General features: G+C 37.3%; 1 protein-coding gene across 1 annotated transcript in view; it reads left to right on the top strand.

Annotated features, from left to right (window-relative positions):
* Positions 1-330: 330 nt before the first annotated feature.
* Positions 331-22,796, top strand: part of KAT6A (lysine acetyltransferase 6A) — a 40,780-nt gene continuing 18,314 nt past the window's right edge. The window contains exons 1-8 of the mRNA XM_035345264.1: positions 331-380; positions 494-1,264; positions 16,693-16,801; positions 17,288-17,403; positions 17,645-17,726; positions 18,487-18,622; positions 20,288-20,601; positions 21,844-21,962. Coding sequence (XP_035201155.1) covers positions 662-1,264; positions 16,693-16,801; positions 17,288-17,403; positions 17,645-17,726; positions 18,487-18,622; positions 20,288-20,601; positions 21,844-21,962 — 1,479 coding nt within the window. The 5' untranslated portion in view covers positions 331-380; positions 494-661. The remainder of the gene's footprint in view (positions 381-493; positions 1,265-16,692; positions 16,802-17,287; positions 17,404-17,644; positions 17,727-18,486; positions 18,623-20,287; positions 20,602-21,843; positions 21,963-22,796) is intronic.

Below are 22,796 nucleotides of genomic sequence, written 5' to 3'. Positions count from 1 at the left end.
ATATTTATAAAATCCTTCTGTATTTTTTTAATGTTAAAGTAGGTTGTTCTCAGCAATGATATAAAACTTGATGTAGAATTTATGCTAACTTATGGATTGAAATTAAAAGGGCATACTTTTTTTTTTTTTTTTTTCCTCTGGATTGTATGGAATTAGTTATTGCAATGTTAAACCATTTTTATTAGCGGTGAAGATAGAATCTTAATTATTGCTTCAGTGTAACAGAACTGTAGTAACGGATTAAAACTGCAGTGTGTGTAATGAATTAATGTTGGCTGCTATTTTTTTTAACAGTTCATTGGAAATATCTCTCTTCTTGCTGTCTTCCAGGCTTAATGTTACGGTTCTTCTGATTGTGAGTGTGCAGGCCAGAAGCTGAGGTTAGATTTGTTGAAATTTTCCTATCTTTTTGGAAAAACATTCTTGGAATTTATTATGGGATTTATTGGAAAGAATGAGGAAATTTCTAATAGTTTTGCTTTCCTCTCTGCAGTGTGAAAACAATTAATGTTTGAGAAAGGAGGAGTAATTCAGAACAGAAAACGTGTATGCTATGGTTAGCTGTTTCCCCTCATCCGAGAATCTGTTTTCCCATCGTGTGAAACTTGTTCAGCTTCGGGATAAAGGATAACGACTCTATGGATATACAGAATTCTTCACCATGGTAAAACTCGCCAACCCGCTGTATACAGAGTGGATTTTGGAGGCAATCAAAAAGGTAAAGAAGCAAAAACAGCGTCCTTCAGAGGAGAGGATATGCAATGCAGTGTCTTCGTCACATGGTTTGGACCGCAAAACTGTTCTGGAACAGTTAGAGTTGAGTGTTAAAGATGGAACTATTTTAAAAGTCTCCAACAAGGGTCTCAACTCCTACAAGGATCCTGATAATCCTGGGAGAATAGCACTTCCAAAGCCCCGGAACCATGGAAAGTTGGATGGTAAACCAAATGTGGACTGGAATAAACTTATCAAACGGGCAATTGAGGGCTTGGGTGAGTCTAGCGGCTCATCCTTGAAAAACATTGAGCGCTTTCTGAAAGGTCAGAAAGATGTGTCTGCATTATTTGGAGGTAGCGCTGCCTCCGTTTTTCACCAGCAATTGCGATTAGCTGTCAAACGTGCTGTTGGCCATGGTAGGCTCCTTAAAGATGGACCTCTGTACCAACTCAACACTAAAGCAACCACTAATGCTGAAGGGAAGGAGAGTTTTGAGTCTCTTTCCTGTCTGCCTCCAGTGTGTCTGCTTCCCCATGAGAAAGATAAGGTAAGGCCCAATTTATGTGAGCATTTTTGTGTATTTGATGAAATATGTCAGTGCAGAGTCACAATTTGAAGTCGTTTTGTCTAACTTGCATCTTGTAAGGTTGAAATGCTGAATATGCTTTGAGGATCCTACTCTGTTCAAATTTCTAAGCATGATCAGTGAAACTTGAATAGGTGATAATTTGTACTTTGGACCTGAAAACTGCAACCGAAAAACTGGCAGTTTTACCTCTTATGTTTTGGTACAGCGGAGCTGAATGGATGCTGACAGGCTTACTATACAGTTATGTTAGTGAACCATAGGAAGTAAGCCCTATGTTTTTAAGGTAGGGTGGATTTGCAAAGCAAACGAGATCATCTTATTTTCATGTTTTTATTTGACTGATTCAGCTGCTTATCTGAATATAGATAACATTGTGAAGTGCTGATTAGCAATTGCTGCCTAATACTGTCATAGAGGCTTTAAGTGTTTGCAGTGAAGAATTCAGTTTGTCCCCATGTGGCTTTGTTGTGAAATATAAAGAGAAGGTACATAGGATATAGCAGTTGAAATGAGGAGGGAAGTCAAAAGATGTAGAGAGCAAAGGAAATGTTGTAATGAACAATCATGGACTTGTACTCTCTTCTGCGTGCCTCATGTCCATCCTTGAATGTAGTTCATTATACAAACTAAAGCACTTTTCTGTTGTTTTATTTTCATGCTTTCTTTTTCCACTTTATTCCATCCTTTTGTGTGCTTAAGGTCTCTGACCCTCCACTCCAACCTTGAGATCAAGTTGTTGGAGTGAAACAGATACCATCAGTATCTTTCCTGTCCTTGTTATGCCACTATGGGAGTAGAGTAAAACTGAAGTCTGCCTTTGTTTATTGAACATCAATTTGCCACTAATTCATATCTTTGTACTACAAATCTCCAGGACTTAGAGTATTTGAAAATTACTTTTTCTATACATAATAGATACATTCATCATCCGTGATAGTAACTTTTTTGTTGTCACCTTCAGTGATGAGGTTTTTGAGTCTGCTGATCACGTTTTTTTTTCCTAATTTAGGTTGATTCTCCAGTGAGAGGGCTAGTTTATGACCTCTTAGGGTTTGAAGAGGTAAAGCTACTGTAGGAGTCTTCCTCCTAAAAAATCTTAACTATCTGCTTTATCACCGGTAAAGATTCTCAGAAATCTCCATTTAACTGTGCAAGTTCTACTGTGGACGGAGTACTTGCTAGTCAGCATGCTGTGTTGCGTGCTGGTGAAATGTATGATTAAGTAATAATATGCTGAAAATTCCAGCAGCTTCCTCAAGTACTCTGTCTAGATATGTTTCCTGTGTACTACTACAATCATTTCCGTAATAAAATTGGTAATGAAAACTGATTATAAACAAGTCTGGTACACGTGGGAGCTGAACTGAGAGTGGTAGTAACAGTGGAAAATATTTAGCTGTGCTTATTAACATTGTGTTTCACAGCCTAATCAGTCTTGTGATGTGCCAAAACTCAATTTGATATTCTTTCAGAGGAAGTGTTTTTTTCTTAAAACAGGACATATTGGCGTAGTGAGTGATAACAAGAGCTACTGTAAATAGTGAATTTGGTTTGGGGTTCATTTCTGTCCCCTGGTGAAATATGTGTCAATTTCTCGTATATGCATGTGCACAGAAAAATAAACATGCGCATGGGTATGTATGTTTGGGGCAGTTAGATATGCTTCTTATTTCCTCTCTACCTGCTCAGGTCTGAGTAGCTTGAACAATAAAAGGGTTGTTAATAACAATAGAAGGTGTTACGTGCTGTAAACTTTTAAACAGTAACTATGGTGGAAATCTTGCAAGGGATTTCTTCATTAAATTCTGATCTTTCCTTTTTATTATTTGAAATAAGACCCTAGATATCTGCTCTTTGTGTACCATTTCTGTGCTGTGTAAACCGTGTTGATTTTCTTACTAGTTTCTTGAGTCATTTAGAAGATACTGTATTAAAACATCTATGTAAATTCTGTCAGCATTAATTGGCAAGTCAGAGGAAGCCAAAAGATCATTCCTATTCTACAGGAATTTTAACACACTTCTTTCTTAATGCAGACCCTATGTGGTAATTTTTCTGCACTCTGTCTTGTATTAAATCTCAACCAGTTTTGCATGTGCAAAAGGCTTACAATGGTATAGTAATTTTTTTTACTTGGTTCTTGAGACTGGTGAGGTTTTGTTTTCTTTAATGGAATTACGTAGACCAAATTCTTCAGGAATATCACTGCCATATTTCTTTGGTTCTTAGAACAGTCATGGCAACAATGTGAACAAACTCTTGGCCTCCCAAACCTGAGAAATCCTAGTGACCTTTCTCATAGTCATAGTCATTATCTTTTATCCTTGCACTGTTTGGTCTTTAACATCTTTTAAAGAACTCGTGTATTCATGTGATCTAAATTTATAATCCTTAAAGGTAAAATATTTCTTTGTTTCATTTCAAATTACAGTTTCCTATTAGCTGCAAGTGCTTACCCGTCCGTGTTTGGTAGCATCACTTTGTTTAGATGCCTAGAAGTGGATATTCAGTTCTGGATATTTTCCTGTGTATTATGAAATTATGCTTACGTGGTAGGAGATCCATGAAAGCTGACATTTTTATTTTAGAAGTTTAAGTAGTTCTATAGAAGTTTGTTTAGTAAATACTACTTTTTTTTAATTACTTTTTTAAGTCTGTCTTTCTGTGTTCTGTGAACACAGCATTACAGCATTCAGGCAGAAATACAGCAAGTAACCGTGGTTCACTAGGTAGTAATGACATGCTGCTGACAATAAAGTTTTGATATCCTTGGCCTAAAAAACACTACTTGGATGAAAATAAGAAAATAAAACTTGCTGATGGGCAGAGTTCAGTGCTGAAGCTTGTTGATCTGTGAGTGACAACAGCTGACAAAAAGTTGTCTTTAATTTCAGTTTTAAGTGCTGAATGTGGCTTAACTCACATGCAAGCTTAATGGAAGTGGCCTTTTTGTTCATACTCCCATAGTTTAGAAGGTAAAATTGGAATTGCACTTTGTGCAGTTGTATTATTTGCATTGTATTACTTGGGACATCTTGGACTAAATACTGGAATTGACTTTGTCACCTGTCCTACAAACAGTACCAAACTGGTAAGATCCACAGTACCTACTGCTGCTTTGGAAAGAAAAGTAAGAGAGGCCGGATGGCAAGTTGTTGCAATACCTAGAAGTAAAGGGAGTTCATGCAGAAATTGTAATGAAAGAGAAGACAGTTGAGTTGTTGCCTCTTAGTTATGTATCCGGTAAGCACTATTCACTCAGAATACCTGAAAGTGAGGAGGTGTCAGGCCTCTCACGTTAGGTTAACCAAGGAGGTGATAAGTGTGGAGCAAAGAATATTCTGCACTGAGTCCGCTATCCATCAGTGACTTTTGTCACTTCTGTAGGGAATGAGCAATACTATACAGGGTGAATTTTGAATTATGCAATCCCACAGTTACAGTGCAACTTCTACTGTAAAGCTCTGATTAAATATACATGAAAAATTCCTTTAAAGTTTCTCACTTCTGTTTCATGTATAAATAGCCTACTTGCAGACTGAAACAGTATTTCACTCTTTAAAATATTTTTTTTCTTGAGGAAAAATTGCTGTGTCTAGCATTTGTTCAGAATAACAGTTTTAGTTCTTAAAACTTCCTGTAAATTATTATTAAAAAAAATGCTTTTTCTGAGGAGGTTAAATAAAACGGAATAAACAATGATACTGTTTTAACATATGCTGGGTGTTGGCATGTCTTTAGGAATAGAAAGGCTTGACAGAAAATATGCAGAAAGTTCTTAGGGATTATCTAGGTGAAGCTTTCTGGGATATTTCACCACTGTTTGGTTATGACTTGGATTAGTAATTCTTTTGTTTGTGACTGGGGCAGGTGCTTCTGGGATGAGTTAATTAGTTGATCTCTTTTTGTACTGACTCCAGGCATCTCTGCCAGAGGTTACCACAGTTAATGCAAAGACAGAGCAAGTGGTGTTTTGCTCCTCAACTAATGTCGTTTGTAGCACAGCTTCTTACTATGAAATGAAATTGTTGGTGTAAGTTAATGTTCTGTGCTGTGAAATTCAGCTGCAGCTGGAGGGAGGGAAGGAACCTCGAATGAAGTAACAGAGGGGGCAGCACAGAGCAGTCGCCTCTGTCGTCACCCCTATTGTAAACAGGCAGCCAGCAGAGGCCTTGATACTGAGTTGGCCTTGCAATCTGCTATAACTCTGCTTTCTTTGTGCCACTAGTAGCTTTATTTCTTTGCTTCCTCTTTAGTGCAAAAGGTTGCATTTGCCAGACAAAGACTGATTTGTCTCTTTTATAGGCACTTTATTTGATACACTTTATGTGTGCATTTGAAGCATGAAAAATAGAGTTTCTAATGCTTATGTGTGACTATCAAATGAGTATTATATGTTTAATTGTGAGAAACTTATCATGCAGGTGTGTGCCGCATCTTTAGAATGTTTCAGGGAGATTGCAATACTTCAGGGTATCTTTTGGTCAGAAACTTTGAAACAAATAACGGCTGTTTTGGGGGTGTGTTTGTTTGTTTGTTTTAGCTGATGGTCAGTGCTGAAACAGAAGAGCTCACTAAACCTGTGCTGGTCTGGAAAGTCCTGGGTTGCCTTTCTGAACAGTTCCAGCTGGTGTGGTAGCCTTTATCTCTAGGGATTTATTACCTACTAGTTCAAGTCTTACTGCACTGGCCCTGTGCAAATGGGTAATTGAAAGGCATTTCCTCACAGAAAGTTTGGCATTTGATGTAAAATACCAATACTCCAAAGCCATAAAGCAGGAGACAATGTAATCTATGTAACACATAGGAATCATAGCACGCTAGCTACAATTTCTAATCCCTTTAGTTGCTACAAAAGAATACACTCATGGTCTCAAGATGGAGAAAAAAAGGTGTATTGTGGCACTACTTACTGCAGTGTACATCTTCTTTTAAAACCATTTAACGTGTTTTTAAATTTATGTAATATGGTGGCTAGCAGGAAGAATCCAGCCACAGCCTGAATCTAAGTTTAGTCAAAAACTAGTGGAGTTGTAAGAGATCATAATGTAGCATTTGTGTTTAAAAACAAAACAAAAACAACAGGTAATCGGTTACCTTATTAATGCAGTGCTTTTGGAGAAATGCTAAAGCTGTTATTGCCAGAATGCCAAAGTAATCTTCATTACCCTGTGTATTCTGCTTATCCATTCACTGTAAATAACAATAGGAATAAACTTTACCCTTCGCGTGGTCTGTGCTTGATTTTTTTTTTGTGGTGTTGCTGCAATTACCGAGTACTGTTTAATATTTAGTACAATATTACCACAATGCAAATGTTACTGCAGTACAGTAAGTTTCCTACAATACAACAATATTTAGTACTGTTTAAGAGCAAAGAACTCTTTCCTGGTACGTGGTTGTGTGGAACTGAACTGTAGTAAGCCTTGAGGCTGGAGGCACTACGTGGAAACAGCTCGCTCTACCTTTGTTTTGTCAACACTTGTTATAGAGCACAGGACAAAATTCTGTTGGATTTTTTTTTTTTGTGAAATTATTATAAAAATTATGCTAAGTCAACTCATTAAAAGGACGTTGGAATAATTGATGTGCATGGTAGATGTTTCCAGAGCATTTGAAATGTGATCTCAGAACAACAGTAGCACCATTTCTTCCATAACTGTAAGGAAAATACTAATGGTATTAATTGATCTACATTCACACTGTGAAATGGCCTTCTATGTCACTTAAACTGGATAGGGCTGTAGGTAAATACCTAAATATTGTCCTTCAGTACAGCTAAGAGCATAAAAACATTCTTCAAGTGTTTCCTGGAGGAAAAAAATGGTGAGAACTTCACTAGCTGAAAAATAGGAGGAATATTTAGAACAGATTCCCTCTGCTGCTGTCTTGCATGTTCCTTTTGGCATGTCTGTCTCCTAGTTGTATGTTGCTATTTATATGCTGGTACTTACCAATCATTTTAACTGGGGGGTTATTATAAATGCAGCATCCTTTAGTCTCTTCCTATGGAAAATAGTAATTCTAGATCCCTTTGTGCCCTCACTGTATTTACATTGCTTCTTTTCAGAAAGTTTATATGCTTTGAGGACATCATATTTGTTTGGGCCATTAAGCATACAGTAGCTGTTGCTATATTGTGCCGGTTTTAGGTTAATACCTGTTAATTCTATGTCTTAAAGCAAAGAACCTGTCCCATTACTGGTGAGGAAATTATTTGTGGATTGGTTTGTTTTGGGTGGAGTACACAAAGGATCTGCAACCAGGGCACTGTAATTACATTTTGAGAGCTCACCCTTGTTCTCCACAGGTGCTCTTCAAGCTTTGCTCCCAGCTGGAGAAGGATTAGGATTTGCTCTCTCCCAGCTGGCTCCTTGGAAGCAAAGATTTTAGCTCTGGCTAAAAAATGGTGGTTGATAACAGATGGCCTCCATCTGTATTCTGTAACTCTGGAAACCCAAGTGTTGAAAAATTACCTTGAACTTGATTAACTTGATGAATGAAAAAGTGAAGTAGCTCATAATAATAGAACAAACGTAAATGTATCAGAAACTTACTCTCGTGGATGCTATGGGACAATGCCTTTAGGACAAAATGGTGCAGAAAGATACCAAGATGTGGTTTGGCAGAATGCGGAGCATTGGTAACTTAACGGCAAAGGTCTGTGACTGTGGAAAGACATTAGATGTTGTAATGGAGTACATACCTCAGTCGGGTGCTGCTGAGCAGGAGGTGTTTGTAATGGTATGCTCTGACACAGCTGAATGTAGGGTACCTGTCAAAATAGAATGAAGTTGGCTGAATCCCTGTTGTTAGTGCTTTCTGTGCTGGTGATTGTTAACAGATACGAAAAGACACATCTCTGAAGTTTGGTTAATAAAGTAACCTTTTTACTATAGAGCTTTAAAGTATGGACAGACGGGGAGGGTGGATGACAGAGAACATAGCTAAATAAATGACAGCTTTACTCCAGAGTTAGCTGTGTTATGTAAGGGTGGAAGAAACAACAGGGAAAATGACAGAAGTTAACTTTCTCTGTGCCCTTCCCCTGGTGTCCCAGCAATTTTATCTTACAACGGTAGTAGGGAAAAACAGCTGAAAAAGCTATGAATATTAAATGAAGTCGTATCATTTTAGTCAAAATATGGGTTCTGTGTTCTAACAGTAAGCACAAATAGGCAATCAGCAGAAAATCTAGTAAACAAATCCTATATGTGACAGATTGCTGAGTCCCTTGACCTCTGTCTTGTATGTGGGTAGCTATGTTTTATTCCTACTGCCTCTTTAAGGAGTTGCAAACTAAACTTATTTCAATGAGTCATGTCATGTTAGTCTTTGTTTCACCAATTTATTTATTTTTTCTTTATTTGTTGCGTAAATCTGCCCTAACTTCTATATCCTCATCATTTTTTCTGGCTGTGTGAGTGCATTTCCCTGGAACTACAAATGCTGTTTTGTGCATTGGATGAGAAACTGTAGCTCGTTGCTAGTTTCATTGTCCAAGAATCTGTCAGTCTTTCCATTGTTGTTGCTGTTGTGGTAAAACCTGGACTTGTAGTGAGATTGAAAAGAAGGGAGGAAGAAGGGTATCCAAAAATAGTGTTCATGCATAGCAGACAAAATCCCATTGATAATCTATTTTCTTGTTTTGAGTTCCTATTGAAGTGAATTTCTATGCAGACTTGTGCGTGAATGACGAATTACACGTTAAAGATACTGAGCTTTTCAAATATGTTTCTACGAAGACTTATGAATCACCAAAACTTGTAATTATCAATGTCTATGTCAGTTCACTGTATTTTTGAAAAAGGAATAGAACAAATTATGGATCTTGGTATGTAGGTAAATGCTTTTGATGCTAATGAGTTCTGTGGGTCAAAAACATGGGACTTTGTTAAATCTTACTGTGAGGAATGTTGTAAGATGAAGATTTTGGTAGTGCAGGATTATATGCAAGTAGGGTTTGTTTGTTCATTTGTTTTTTTTCCTCCAGTCTAGTATTCAAGGCAGTAGAGCTTCTAAAAATTAGTAGGCTTTGGTCCCATAATTGCAGTTGTGTGGGTATCCTGAGTAAACTACAAATACTAACCGTGACAGATATTTCTGTGAGTTCTTGTTCACAGTTCCTTTTGTACTTTTTCTGTTAGTATGTTTACGTGGGCTGCTGCATTGTTTTAAATATCTGTTGGTTTGTATTTTTTTTTCTAACTAAGCTATTTCCCTTCCTCTAGGGATGCAGCTAATGTTGAAGGAAAGCAGCGTACGGTATCTAAAGATGGAATTATTTACTCTATGCGCAGAAATTACTTTGGTGTTTACAAAAGTATATTCCCAAAAACAATTCTTTGTTGTTAGAAATGATATTCAATAATTAAGTTTCTTATTTTCTTTGAAAACCAAAGTATTGTGGGATGCAAACTGTCCTCCGTGAGAGGAGTTTGCCATTCTGTTGCCATGTGTTACACTTTTGCAGTTGTGGAAGTCTATGAGTACTGTTTTGGCTGCAAATGAAGAAATTTGAGCCTCTGTCCATAAGTGGTTCTCTTCCCACCCCTCAGTAATTTGCAGGCAGGAAGTCTTGTCATGTGATGCTGACTGGCGTACAAATCTTGAATTGTTTTAATCCTCTAATTAGAGGAGTTGTTAGCTGTGGTATAGTTACTTAATGGTGGAGTGTCTATATATTTCAAGACAACATTTTATAAATTTATTAGGTGCATGTCTAACAGCAAAGCATTTTCTTGAGTTTGAGTGTCAGCCTCAGTTAGCATCCACAATATTTCTGTTCCCATAGACTTAGAGATGTCATATAGAATTCAGCCTGTGCATACCATACTGATATCTAAGCTATTAACTACTGTCATGTCACTTTACTCTCAGCAGCATTTCTGATGTTCACTCTGTAACAGTCCTTCCCCAAACAAGGGCAGGCTTGTTTTGAATGTCCATTTTTTTTTTTTTTTATGACCCCTATGAAAGAGATCAGTATTTCATACTTGTCACTTCTACTGTCTACTTTTTTTTTTTTTTTCTCTTACACATATTTTAATGTTGTCTCACGTTTTAGGCTGTGTATTCTGCCATAAAAATATGCTTCTCTAAGTGAGACCCAGCTAGTGGAGACAAAATATCCATTGACACAGGCAAACATACATACATGTCTTGTTTTAATAGACACGTGAAAGACTATGGCAATATATTTAGCTTTCTTTTCTTGAGCACAAAGAGTATTTTAAGGAATTTCTGGTTTTACTGTAAGTTGATTCATGATTTTCACACTATACTGTTTGCAGAGGACATTACCAATTGTGATTTGGTAATACTGAGGTGGAAGAAGAAAGCTGAGTGATTCACCAGGGTAAAACAAATTGAACCCACTGCTGCCACAAGTTGATATTACTGAACAGTATTTCCCAAGTTACGTGTTTTCCCTGTATATGGCAACAAAAACAAAACATTATCTGTAAAACTAATGTGGTAATATAAAAAATGGTGGTTCTGATTTTATTCAGGGGCACAGAACTAAAGTGACTTCTCCAGTCACCAACCCAAAAGGCATGGAATAGAATCAGGGCTTTGTGAGGCCTTCCTTGCTGAAACATGTTACCTCATGTTTTAAATCACTTTCTTCACATGGTGTAAATCATACATTCCTTCTGGCTTTTCTGGTTCATCTGCTCTTTCCAGTAACTTCAGTGTTTGAGGCAGACTTTTCCAACAGCTTCAGATACTTGAAGTACCTGATAATAATGGTCTCTCACTTGTTTAAAACAGACTGTTGTGGTTTAACCTGACAGGCAGCAGGTTGCTCACTCCCCTGGCCAACTTCCCCATGGTTCATTGTTGTGCGTGATGCCCTATGGTGTGAGACATCCCCTCGGCCAGCTGTCCCAGCTGTGTCCCCTCATAGCTCCTTGTACACCCCCCAGTCTGCTCTCTGGCAGGGTAGTACTGGTAAGAAATACAGAGCACCTTGGGTCTGTGTAAGCGCTGCTCAGTAGCAACTAAAACATCCATGTGTTATCAGCGTTATTTTCATCCTAAATCCAAAACACAGCCCTATAGCAGCCACTAGGAAGAAAATTAACTCTATCCCAGCCAAAACCAGGACACAAACAAAAGCTCATGACCTAGCATTCTAAGAAGCCATCTGTCAGTACTCCTAGATGGTAACTTCTAGCTAGGAAGTGAATGCACTGTAATGGGGACAGTTCTGTAAATACTAGTTGTGGCAGATTCTCTCTCTGGAGAACTAATGTGTTCTATATGTGTTTCTTTAACTCTGGCTTTAATTTCACACCTACTTGATCCCAACCAGTCACTGCAACAAGCACGTGTGTGATGGGGGCAAAGACAGTCCTGGTATCTAATGAGTGTCTGATGGTTCTGAAATGTCTGCAGGAAGTAAAGTGTGTTCAGGTTACTGATGATGACCACTGACAGGGTGGGCTGAAGAGTATGTTATAGAGGCTTTTCTGTCAATTTTGAGTAGCTTCCTAGGTCAGTTTTCCTGAATTAAGAAGACAATGGAGCAGATGGATTGGACAAAACTGAAGTGTTCGTGGTTTTTTTGTACGCACTTCTCTGAAGTCGCCTTTAGGCGAGGATACAGTCTGCATAGAGCACATTTGGTTTCTAGACATCCTTTGTATAGTAACAAAATGTGCTGAGAGGCTGGCAGCCTGTAAGACACTGTCAGCCTCGTTTGTTCTGGCTCCCTCCCTCGCTTAGTCTGGTGACATCACAGAGATAGATGTTCTTGTGAGAAAAACAGCAGAAGGAGTTGAAAGTCTGCCAAAAATTTGCTGGATGAAACTGAGCTGGCTGCTTCCAGTCTTATTTTCATGACTCTCATTGTGTGCTTGCGTTTTTCACTTGCCAGGATGTTCTTTGCTGAACAAACACAGCAGCAGTGAGATCTCCCCATCCTTAGCATAATGCTGTCTCACACAGAAGCTTTGGAGGAGTAGCAGCCTTATCTCCATTCAAAATCACTCTAATTTAATCAATTAGTCTAAAACATTTTGAAAACGTTTTGCATTCTAATAATATCTTAATCACCTACCCTACCCCCCAGAGCTGATTTGCTTTGTAATTCTGGGTAAGTGAGTGTTTGCAGTTTGTCATAGGTGGTAAATGCAGGAAACATTGAATCTGTGAAGGTTAGTGTTTGATGTGATTCGTTCAAAGCTGGACAGTGACTATGTTGAGCACCCAAATTTGAAGGACTGTGGGAACGAACAGGGTATGCAGAGATATTGGCCAGAGGAGATGAGACTAACTTTGACTGACTGTACAGTTGCCCTATACAGTTCTCTTTGAAATAAATTGCTCACAAACTTCCCACAGAGGATACACGAAATAGTTTACTTCTTTCCTGAAAACTCTGAATGTTCCAGCTTTGCTAGGAGGTTGCTTTCAGAAATGATTTAGTATAGCTGTTGTTAAATGAGGCCAGCTGTGTTTGGGAAAACTTTTTTTCAGTGAAATGGTATATACTTTGTCCTCTTCCAGTCTGTGGAAAAGTACAGGGAAAAAAAAATAATTCACTTCTAAGATTTGCCCAGAGAAGCCGTGGATACCCCATCCCCAGAGGTGCTCGATGTCAGGTTGGGTGAGGTTCATCTGCTATTGCTGTTACCAGAAAGGTTGCTGCATATTAATATTTTGCTATCTTTTGTTTATATTTCTCCCATTTAAAAATGCATATGTGGTGTCTAACTCATTTCTCAGTCATTCTTAAGTTCTGAGTATATTAGTTTCCCTAGGTTATCTACTCTTGGATAATTTTACTGTCTGTTCTTTGCAAAGTGTTTCCATATCCTGCTGTTATGAAGATACTAGAGCTAGCTACAATCCTTGTGATAATCTTGAAAACAATTTTTATTTTATAATATTCTATTCATCTGTAATATTTCAGCATATAAAGGAAAAATAGATAGGAAATATTTATCCCTTTTTGTGCATCATTTGCACTTTTATCTTCTGCTCACTGTTAGGAACCTTTTGGCATGCTTTTCTTCCCACCATTTCTTGACAGTGGTCCAGTGGTCTCTTCACTTTACATTTCTTACTTGCTGCCCAATAGTAATTTATTTATTACTGAATCTTCCATGTACACCTAATACTGATAGCGAAAACCTTGCAGTTCTAATCTTCTTTCACATGACTTGTCTTACTCTGTAGCATCTGCTATGATGTTGATCAGAGCTGTGGAAGAAATTCCCTTTCATGCTTTGTGAGGGAGTCAATTTTCAAACTATATAACTTCCTCAGGGGCTGTAGCACCCTGTTTCAATAGTGACTGAAACTATATGCTGATAGCATATAGTGATAGCACTTCTGAATATTTATAATTACCAATATGATTCCGTATGTCCAGATTTGTAGAGTAGTATCTTAGGCTTATGTCAAGTCTTTGAATTAACTCATCATTTCACAGCCCTTTGAACTAAAGCCATAATTTTTTTTATTTTTTTTTTTTTGAGATATGTAAGCAATTTAGATTGAGGTTTTATATAGATTTCAGTTTTGAAAGTATATTGTCTCTTTTGTGTTTAGGAAAAAAAATATGTTTTTTTCTATTACAGTGTCTGGAATTCTTCTGTAGTTAGAGCAAGGATGTGCTGTTTTTTGGGGGGGTCATATTTTCGTTTTTGTGTCTTTGGCAGTCTTAATTATTTGTGCTTTGAGTTTGTAACTTGGAAGCCTACAAAAGAATGCTGAGTAGTATGAATGTTTTGGTCATAGCTCTTAACTTTTGTTCTGCTTCATTTCTTTAATACCAGATGTAAAGTTTAGCATTTGATAGTGCAACTTTAACATCCCAAAGGATCATAACTCTTAAATTGGGAATCAGAAAACTGTTTGTCAGCAAATATGTTTTAACCATCGATGCAGGGAAATTGTTGCTATCTACTGTTCAATTACAGGAAAGACTATTAGAAAGAATGCATGTTCATTTTTACCTTCAGTCTGAAGGACTGTTTCAATGTAGTTGAGATTCTGTATGAAAATTTATCATGCGGTGAGATTGAAACAAACTTTTCTGAGGTGAGAGAGAAACATGATTCTGGGATGTGAAATTTTATGTTCACGAAGTCAACTTCTGGCAAAACTGCACTTACTGTGGATGTTACAATTTCCTTTATTTAAAAGATGCTGAGGAGATTTGTTATTTATTCTGACTGTGCTGATATTTGGACTGATATTTGTTCTGCTTTTAGACAGTATTCAAGGAACTTTCTCCGAACATGTTCTTACCTGAAAATGGGAATAATAGTGTGCTTTTCATAGTATTGAAATGTGAATAAAAATGCACAAAAAACACCTTCAACAACTGATTATTGTTCTTAGGGGAAAAATCAAGGTTACTTCATAATAACAACTAGTTCCAAGAGGTTATAAGTACTTCTCAGGAGGAAGAGATTGCAGTTCAGGAAAGAAATGAACAAGAATACTTCTCAGAAGGTAGAGGGCAAAAGTGATTCCTGAAATCTTGGTTCCAAAGAAACAAAAGCCCCTCGCAGGCCCTTAACACAGTTTCCCTCCAGTAATCTGACCGCAAACATCGAACTGGCATGCGGAGTCCAATTCTGAGCACAGAGACTTGCATGCAGTCTGTTGCTTCTGTATTTAAACGATGAGGGGTCCTGCATAGATGGTTCTGGCCAGTGTTACTGTGGTGGTCATGGCTGGATAAATCCTTTCTGGCTTCCAGTGGGAGTGAAAATGCCAGTTTTCCCCTCCTACTTGAAGATTGTTTCTGTGCATTGCACAGCTATCCGTAGTTGTTTGGTTTTCTGTCCTTCTCAGAAGGAGCAGAATCTGTAATCCTTCAATTAACTCAGCCTATGAATGTGTTTCATACTGAAATATGTTGATGGTCAGGTGCTTTCATAGTAATTTAAGCTTAAACATCTTCCTGGACTTAGCTGAAAGCTAGGATTAAACATTTGCACTCAGGATGAGGAATGTTAGGCTGTCATTCCCAAGTATTAGTTCCATGTTGCGTGGCTTAGTTCTGACACAATGATTTTTCCTAAGGTATTCTGATTGCTTCTATCTAGTGGATATTTTGAGGAACACAGCTCAGTCTGCAAGCGTACTGGATCTGTACACCAATGTAAACATAGCTTGAAACTTCTTCCTGTGTTACTGCAGTATAAACCAACCTGATTTCTGCAAGGAACTATTCTTGATGTAGCTTTGGCTTAGCCAGGATAAAGACTCGAAATGTCTTTGGCATATACTTATGTACTTTAATTAACAGTACATCTGTGTTTAATTGCATAATATAATTTGAAAAAGACGTGTGAAAATATAATCAGTAATATGATACAGTTTTAGGAGCAATTATATAAGCCAAATTTTAATTTGTGTGTGCATGCGAAAATAAAAAAAAGGTGCTAGAATCACATTTAAAACAATGGAATGAAAAAAGTTAGATTATAGCATGTTTTCAGACAAACTTTGTATAGCTGTAACTCATAGAATTTTCTTAGAAGGTGCAGAATTGGATTAGAAAGAATTTCATAATCTAGCAGTTAATATTACTGGAGATAAGACTGCCTTTTCCCTCACATTAGTTGACCAAGCGTCAGTTTAAAACCTATCAGTTTATTGCATTCATTGCTTCTTTGAGGAGGCTGTAACAGAATGTCAGTCCTTTGGATTAATAACCTATTTATTTCAGGTTAAATGTATTGTTGACTAGTTAACATCTGTGATTTTGCTAATTTGTTGTTGTCTTAAATATGACTTTTTTCATACCTAATGTTTAAATCCCCTGAACTTTTCCAGAGGGACAAACCTTTTTGTCTGCTGTTTTGGATGCTAAGCAGCAGACTTGTGTGATATTTTACACAAAAATTTCCTTTTGTTTTCATTTTTCATACACGTTAATAGTGCTACAGTTGTGGTAGTTCCATAATATATTTTATCCCAGGTAATATAGCAAGCACTTTTGAGAATTCCACTCCTGCTTTCTGGATACACGATGTGAATTTTTAAGGCTGCTGTGTTCTAGGATTATTTGTGCATCACCTCATAGTTTATTCATTTAGTGACAAATTAAGACATCAACACTCTGATTTTTACATTCAGTTAATTTGCAGTCCTTGTTTTTCCAAGTGTCTTCTAGTCCTGGAATTCTGTTCTTTCCTTTATACCTGGAATTATTTCTCTTGTCTTTGGGTGTTCTAATTTCTCTTGAGGTTACTGTTAATGCAGTATTTCCTGGTTAGTGAGAACCAACTAGCATCTGTGAGACACAGTGTGCATCGCATACTATTCACATGCGATATAATGCCTGCATGATTTTGCGTATTACACAACTTGCTCCCTTGGTATACTCAGTGGTTTTATTGTTTGTTTTTCTCTCATAGCCGGTTGCTGAACCAATTCCAATCTGCAGTTTCTGCCTTGGTACAAAAGAGCAAAATCGTGAGAAGAAACCTGAAGAGCTCATCTCTTGTGCCGACTGTGGCAACAGTGGTAGGTGACTACTTATGATGCTACTAGTAATAACCACAGTAATTTCTGAGACAGAAAAGTTTAGTATAGTTACTGCTACCAACCCGTACGTATGAGGAGTATGCATCTATGTCATATAATACATTTAGTTGAGCTGAATCTCATGCTCCTAGGAGGAGACGCTTGGGTTAACCTACCACACAAACAGTTCATTTGACTCCTGGAGGTTTCTTTAAAAATGTAGTAACGATTACCTGTTATATCATGTTACAGTAAAACAGAACTCAGTCATGAAAAAATATCTTGGTGGGTTTTTGTATGTGGGCATGTCATTTGCTTTCTAGGATATTGTGTTATAAGTGGAATAGAGGCATCTGAAAAAGGTGTATCTGGATAACCAAAATTCTACATGGAACTATGTGTTTAACAATTATCGCTTTGAGCTATCTGCGAGCATTAGCAGCAGTGGAATGTTTTTGTTGGTATCACTTTCTCACTTTCCTGTAGGTCATCCATCCTGTTTGAAGTTCTCACCAGAACTGACAGTTCGAGTGAAAGCCTTGAGATGGCAGTGTATTGAATGCAAAACATGCAGTTCCTGTCGAGATCAGGGCAAAAATGCTGTGAGTACAGTAAAGTTTGAACTGAATGAATACAATATCAGTCTTGTGAATGTTCTGTTAAAATATGCAATAAAATAATTCTAGAGTCAAGTATCTGCAGCTTCTGCTTAAGTTTGGTAGTCTTTCTGAGACCTGTGAAATTTGTAGTTGAGAAGTATGTGCATGTTCTCTCAGATGGCAACAAATTAATGGGGACTTGATGTGCATGTAAAGAGAGATTAAATCTATCTGTCTTCAACAGGATAACATGCTATTTTGCGACTCCTGTGATCGTGGCTTTCACATGGAGTGCTGTGATCCCCCTCTTACCAGGATGCCAAAAGGTGAGAATTTTGTGATGAAAAGGGTAATTTAAGGTGATGTTAGAAGAGTTAGAAGTGCTTCTGCATATTTTCTCTTTTAGCTACTTTTAACTTGCTATTTACATCATTGCTTTGCAGGTATTAGAGACTGTATAGTTTCATTTGGAAAGAGGCAGAGCTCTTGCTTCCTGTACATTATTATCTGTGAAGGGTTTTGAAAAAAACTTTGAGATCAGAGAGAATAGAAGTAATCCCTCCAGATTAAAGAGATCAGCTTAAAATTGAATGAATGGCCTTGTCTGTAAGAAAGAGTTCGACTTGTGAGTTCTTGGAAGTCATATCTGGTTGGACAGTAGAGATTCCTGGAGTATAACCAAACTTTTCTATCAGAGAGCAGACTATCTGTGGATGATTATTCCTTGATAAGTGGAAAAAGAAAAATCTTCCTATAGAAGGTAGTTGGAAGTAGTGTATTCATAAGCAGAATATAGGATAATTAAATGTGTTTTTTACGTTTTTCTGATAATGCACTACCAATTTAAGAGACTTCAAGAATGGTTGTTGGAAGTACATCATGGGAGATGTGGAGAATTAACTGAATTTGATTTTAGATTGCTGGATCATACTTTTTTTTTTTTTTTTTTTTACAATAGATGTATGATAATTGGGATCTTTGATATTGTTCTTAACCTTTCTGTTGGAAAACCTAAGGCCTGTAATTCTCCTTTTCATTCTATGTAGATGTCCCTTGCATTCAGTGATGGGGATTTGTGTCTTACAGGTATGTGGATATGTCAAATATGTCGGCCACGGAAGAAAGGAAGAAAACTTTTACACAAGAAGGCAGCACAGATAAAACGACGCTATGCTAATCCAATAGGACGTCCCAAAAACAGATTAAAGAATCAAAATGCAACGTAAGTTTCTATGTAAGAGGAGTAAGGTGTGTGATTCTATAGGGCAGTGAGTGCTTTTGAAGTGTGTTATCTGCTCTCAGTTCAGATGTATCTTTTACAATGAGGAGTTTTTCATTACTTCTTGAAGACAAAATTTCTGAAGAGTGTTGTAAAAGAACAGAAGTAATCTCACAGTGCTTCTTTGTGTCTAGATATTTACCCTGTGTAACAACTTAATATTTGGTTTTGAAGTATTTCTTATAGCAATAGATTAATTTTGCTGGTTTTGTCAAGTCTGTTTTTCTGAATGGTTACTTTTACCAGTATAGTAGCTTTGCAAGCATTTCTCAAGAAATGTTTTTGATGCTTAGAGAAACATAATAATCTACAATAAAACAGTTAAGGTGGTCGTTTGACATACCATCTTGCAACACTATCAGATTAAATATTTTTGTCCATATTCTGCTTCTATTCCTAATGTTTCTGCACTTGTGCAACGCTTTATTGCACTGGGACAGATTGTGTGACTTTGTTACGGTTATTATGGAACCAGTTGTCGGGGAATTCTTTTGGATTACTCTCCAGCCAGAGCAATTCCTTTAATTCAGATTGCTGTGCAGTGCTTGTTGTAATGCAACATTATTAACTGTGCTGGGGACAGAACAGTGAAGGAGTATATCACAAGAACTTCTGTTGTGGCTAACAGATTAGCTTAAAAAATGTCAAACTACTGCTTAATTCCAGCCGATTAGAACCTAAGGACATTCTGAAAAAATCTTACCAAGTTTCATGCTTAAAAAAAAAAACAAACAAACAGGGAACAGGACAAACACGAACTCTTAAGTATCCTAATTTTGGCCATTCTGTGATACCAGATGAGAAATTAGAGGACCCCTCTATGTAATTCAGAGAGACAAAAGGAAAACTAAGTATCTGTTGTTTAGTCATTTATTTTTTTAATAATTTATTCACACTTTTTCACCTTCATTCCACCATTTGTCTTACAAAACATATCCACAGAATTATGTACAGATGCTATGGGTTTGTTTGTTTTTATGAAAAAACAATCTTTTTTACTTCTCTGTAGTTGCTAAGATTTTAGCTGAAATCACTCAGCTTCTTGAAACAGCAGTCTATGGCAATTCTTGAGAGGAATGTTAACACTTGGTTATTTTGAGAGTTTTGCAACTTCCAGCCTGAAAGACAGTGCTGAAAGGGGATAGATAACACTTTTTACTGAGATGGTCAGCAATGATATAGATCCTTAGCAATCATGCATGTCCCGTATGCATTCGCTTTCAGCATAGTTCTTTTGACAATTTCCTATTGACATGTGTAAATGTTTAGCAGCTACATAAATAGAAACCTTCCATGCATTGTATTCTGGCTACTGTTTTTTATAATTTTTTTATTAAATTCAGCAGAAATCTGTAATTTATGCTCAAGTTAATTGCACATAATGTTTAATGTGGAGAAACGTAGTGCAGTACTACTGAGATGTTTAGAATAATGGCTCCTCTACGGTGCACAGGCCCTTGACTACTCCTTTATTGTTATTAATTTTTTCAGTTCACCTTTAGCTTCTGTGTGATTAATAAATACAGAAGATGCTAATCTGCTCTGCAACCTAAAACAAACCACATTACCCAATCTTCTGACCATATATTTCTCCTTCTCATTCTTTAGATCAAAGGGCCCATTCATCAAAGTTCGAACTGGCCCTGGTCGGGGTCGGAAGCGTAAGATAACTCTGTCCAGCCAGTCAGCGTCATCAGAAGGAGGATACCTGGAGCAGACAGATATCTTGGACTTCTGCAGAGATGGCAGCACCACCTTGAAGTTTAATAAGAAAACCAAAGGGCTTATAGATGGCCTTACTAAATTCTTCACTCCCTCCCCTGATGGACGAAAAGCTCGAGGGGAAGTGGTGGACTATTCTCAGCAGTATAGGATCAGGAAAAAGGGTGCCAGGAAATCTAGCACTTCAGAGTGGCCCACAGGTAAAGATTTTTCACCCTGCCAATGTAAGTATCCTGTACTCCAAGAAAATGTTCAAAGGCCAGGACATTGAAGTGACTAGAATTTTTTAGATTCTGGAAACTTCAAGCTGAAAAGCTAACACTCAAATGCAGTTATCTTTAGTGCATCATGGTAGAATAGCAGTTGGAAAAGGAAAAAGAGATCTTTGCCTATTTATATGTAATGACAAGATGTGATGAGAGACCGAACAATGACTGTGAGGTATAATACCCTTTGATAATGAGGGGCTGGCAGATAACGCGAAGAAATGTGCAAAATAATGTCATGTTCAAAAGAAGTAACTTAGGGAGTGGTTAATGAGAATAAGAACAACAAGGTAGAAGTATGAAACAGGAAATAGATAAGAAAGATTCATGGGTTTCCTATCTGTGGTAGAGGCTAGCAAAAATTTTTCTTTTTATCAGACACAGAAGAGCCTGCTTCATGCTGTGCCTCTCATCTACCTGCTGGGAAGCATCCTTTTGTCTTGAACACAGTTCTTCTTTAGTTGTTTTCTTTTTCAGTTTAAGATGATCATCCATGACTGTACCTTAATTTAATCTTTGTGTTCAGATTGTTAAAGTCTAGTGTATTTTCATAATTTGAGTTGATCCTAAGCAAGCAGTGGATAATATTCCACAATCAAATACAAGGGTTGAAGCTTTAGAATAGTTTATTGCATTAGCCTGGCTGGTACTAGAAGCATTTAAAAAAAAGTGTCTTTCTGGCTTGAGGGTGAGGTGATGAATCTTGTGGGGTTAGGTTTTTTGTTTCTTTGTGGTGGTGCTGTTCATTTTTTTCATTGTTGTTATTTTTTGTGTTTTTGTGTGTGTGTGGAAAGGGGTATTCCTTCGGTGATGAATGCAAGTATTTTGGTTTTGATTGTGGCGACTACAGGGTTTAAATATTTTAGTAGTCTTTTTTTTGAGAAACAGGCACAGTGGTAAGCCATTTACCCAAAAAGATCTTATAGTAGTTTCTTGATGGTGTTTGTAATAATGAATACCTAAATGCTGCATTTGAGTCAAATATCTGACGTTACTTCTTAGGCGGTCAGAAATCCAGAAATGGTTCCTCCTTTTTGGTCCCAATCTGAGCAGAAAATTGCATCAAAAAAACTCAGCTGTATTCAGTCATTTTGCTACATGTTGTTTCCTGCTGTACTAAAAAGTATTTACCTCTTTGTAAATGTAGGTGATGACAGTTTTCTCTCTCAATTACAGACAATCAGGATGGCTGGGATGGAAAACAAGAAAATGAAGAGCGCTTTTTTGGGAGCCAGGATATCTTAACTGAAAAAGATATGGAGTTGTTTAGAGATATTCAGGAGCAAGCACTGCAGGTAAAGTTAATTTTTCAGTGTTTGGCAGAAAGTAAAGAGGTAAAATAGGTTTAAAACAAAAAAGTAGACCCAAGAGAATGGAAATGTGTGGTGATGTGTCAAAGGGTTTCAAGAGAGCTGAGGAGAAGATACCACTTACTGAATGTTCAGGGAGAAAGCTGCTAGCGTAGAGGCTGAAGCAGTAGTCTGCTACTGAATGTCTTGTAGTGACTGTGGTGTGTAAGCAGTGATACAGGAGCTAGATGTGTGCTGTGTGCTTACCTTTGCATTGGGCATTCATTTGGAATACGGTTTTCTTGCTTAAAAGAAGGCACAGGGGCGGGTCTCGTTGGTGCTGGTGCATATAACCATTTTCCTTGAAACTTGTCAGGGTGCCTGTGATAATTGTATTTATTATTGACCTATTGTAGCAAGTGATAATATTGATTCCTTTGAGAACACTGTGAATGAAGTGCTTAACTGTAGGTTACAACAAGTTACCTTCATAAACTGCTCCTTAGTAATTTGTCTGGCCAGCAAGTGTTGTATGAAATCTTATACTGGTTACCAAAAATGCACAGATAGTGTTTTCCTTTCTGCATGGAATCCTCACCTTGTAAAAAAAGCTTTTAGCACCTCAGATTGTTTATTTAATAGCATTGATAAATACTAGCGATTTGTTACTATAGCAGGGTTTTGAGCTGAAGTAAGATAAATTGGCTCTCTTACGTAGTTTCCTTCTTACAAGGTAGCCCAAGATGAATGGAAAAACATAAAGAACGAGTCCATAAACGTAAGGGGGGTGGAAATAAATTGGTTGGACTCAGGATCATATACAGGTAGTAAGTTCTAAGC

The sequence above is a fragment of the Oxyura jamaicensis genome, chromosome 22 (assembly GCF_011077185.1).
Source record: "Oxyura jamaicensis isolate SHBP4307 breed ruddy duck chromosome 22, BPBGC_Ojam_1.0, whole genome shotgun sequence".
Taxonomy (NCBI): domain Eukaryota; kingdom Metazoa; phylum Chordata; class Aves; order Anseriformes; family Anatidae; genus Oxyura; species Oxyura jamaicensis.
Note: the sequence above shows the minus strand (reverse complement) of the source record. Positions and strands in the feature narration are given on the sequence as shown.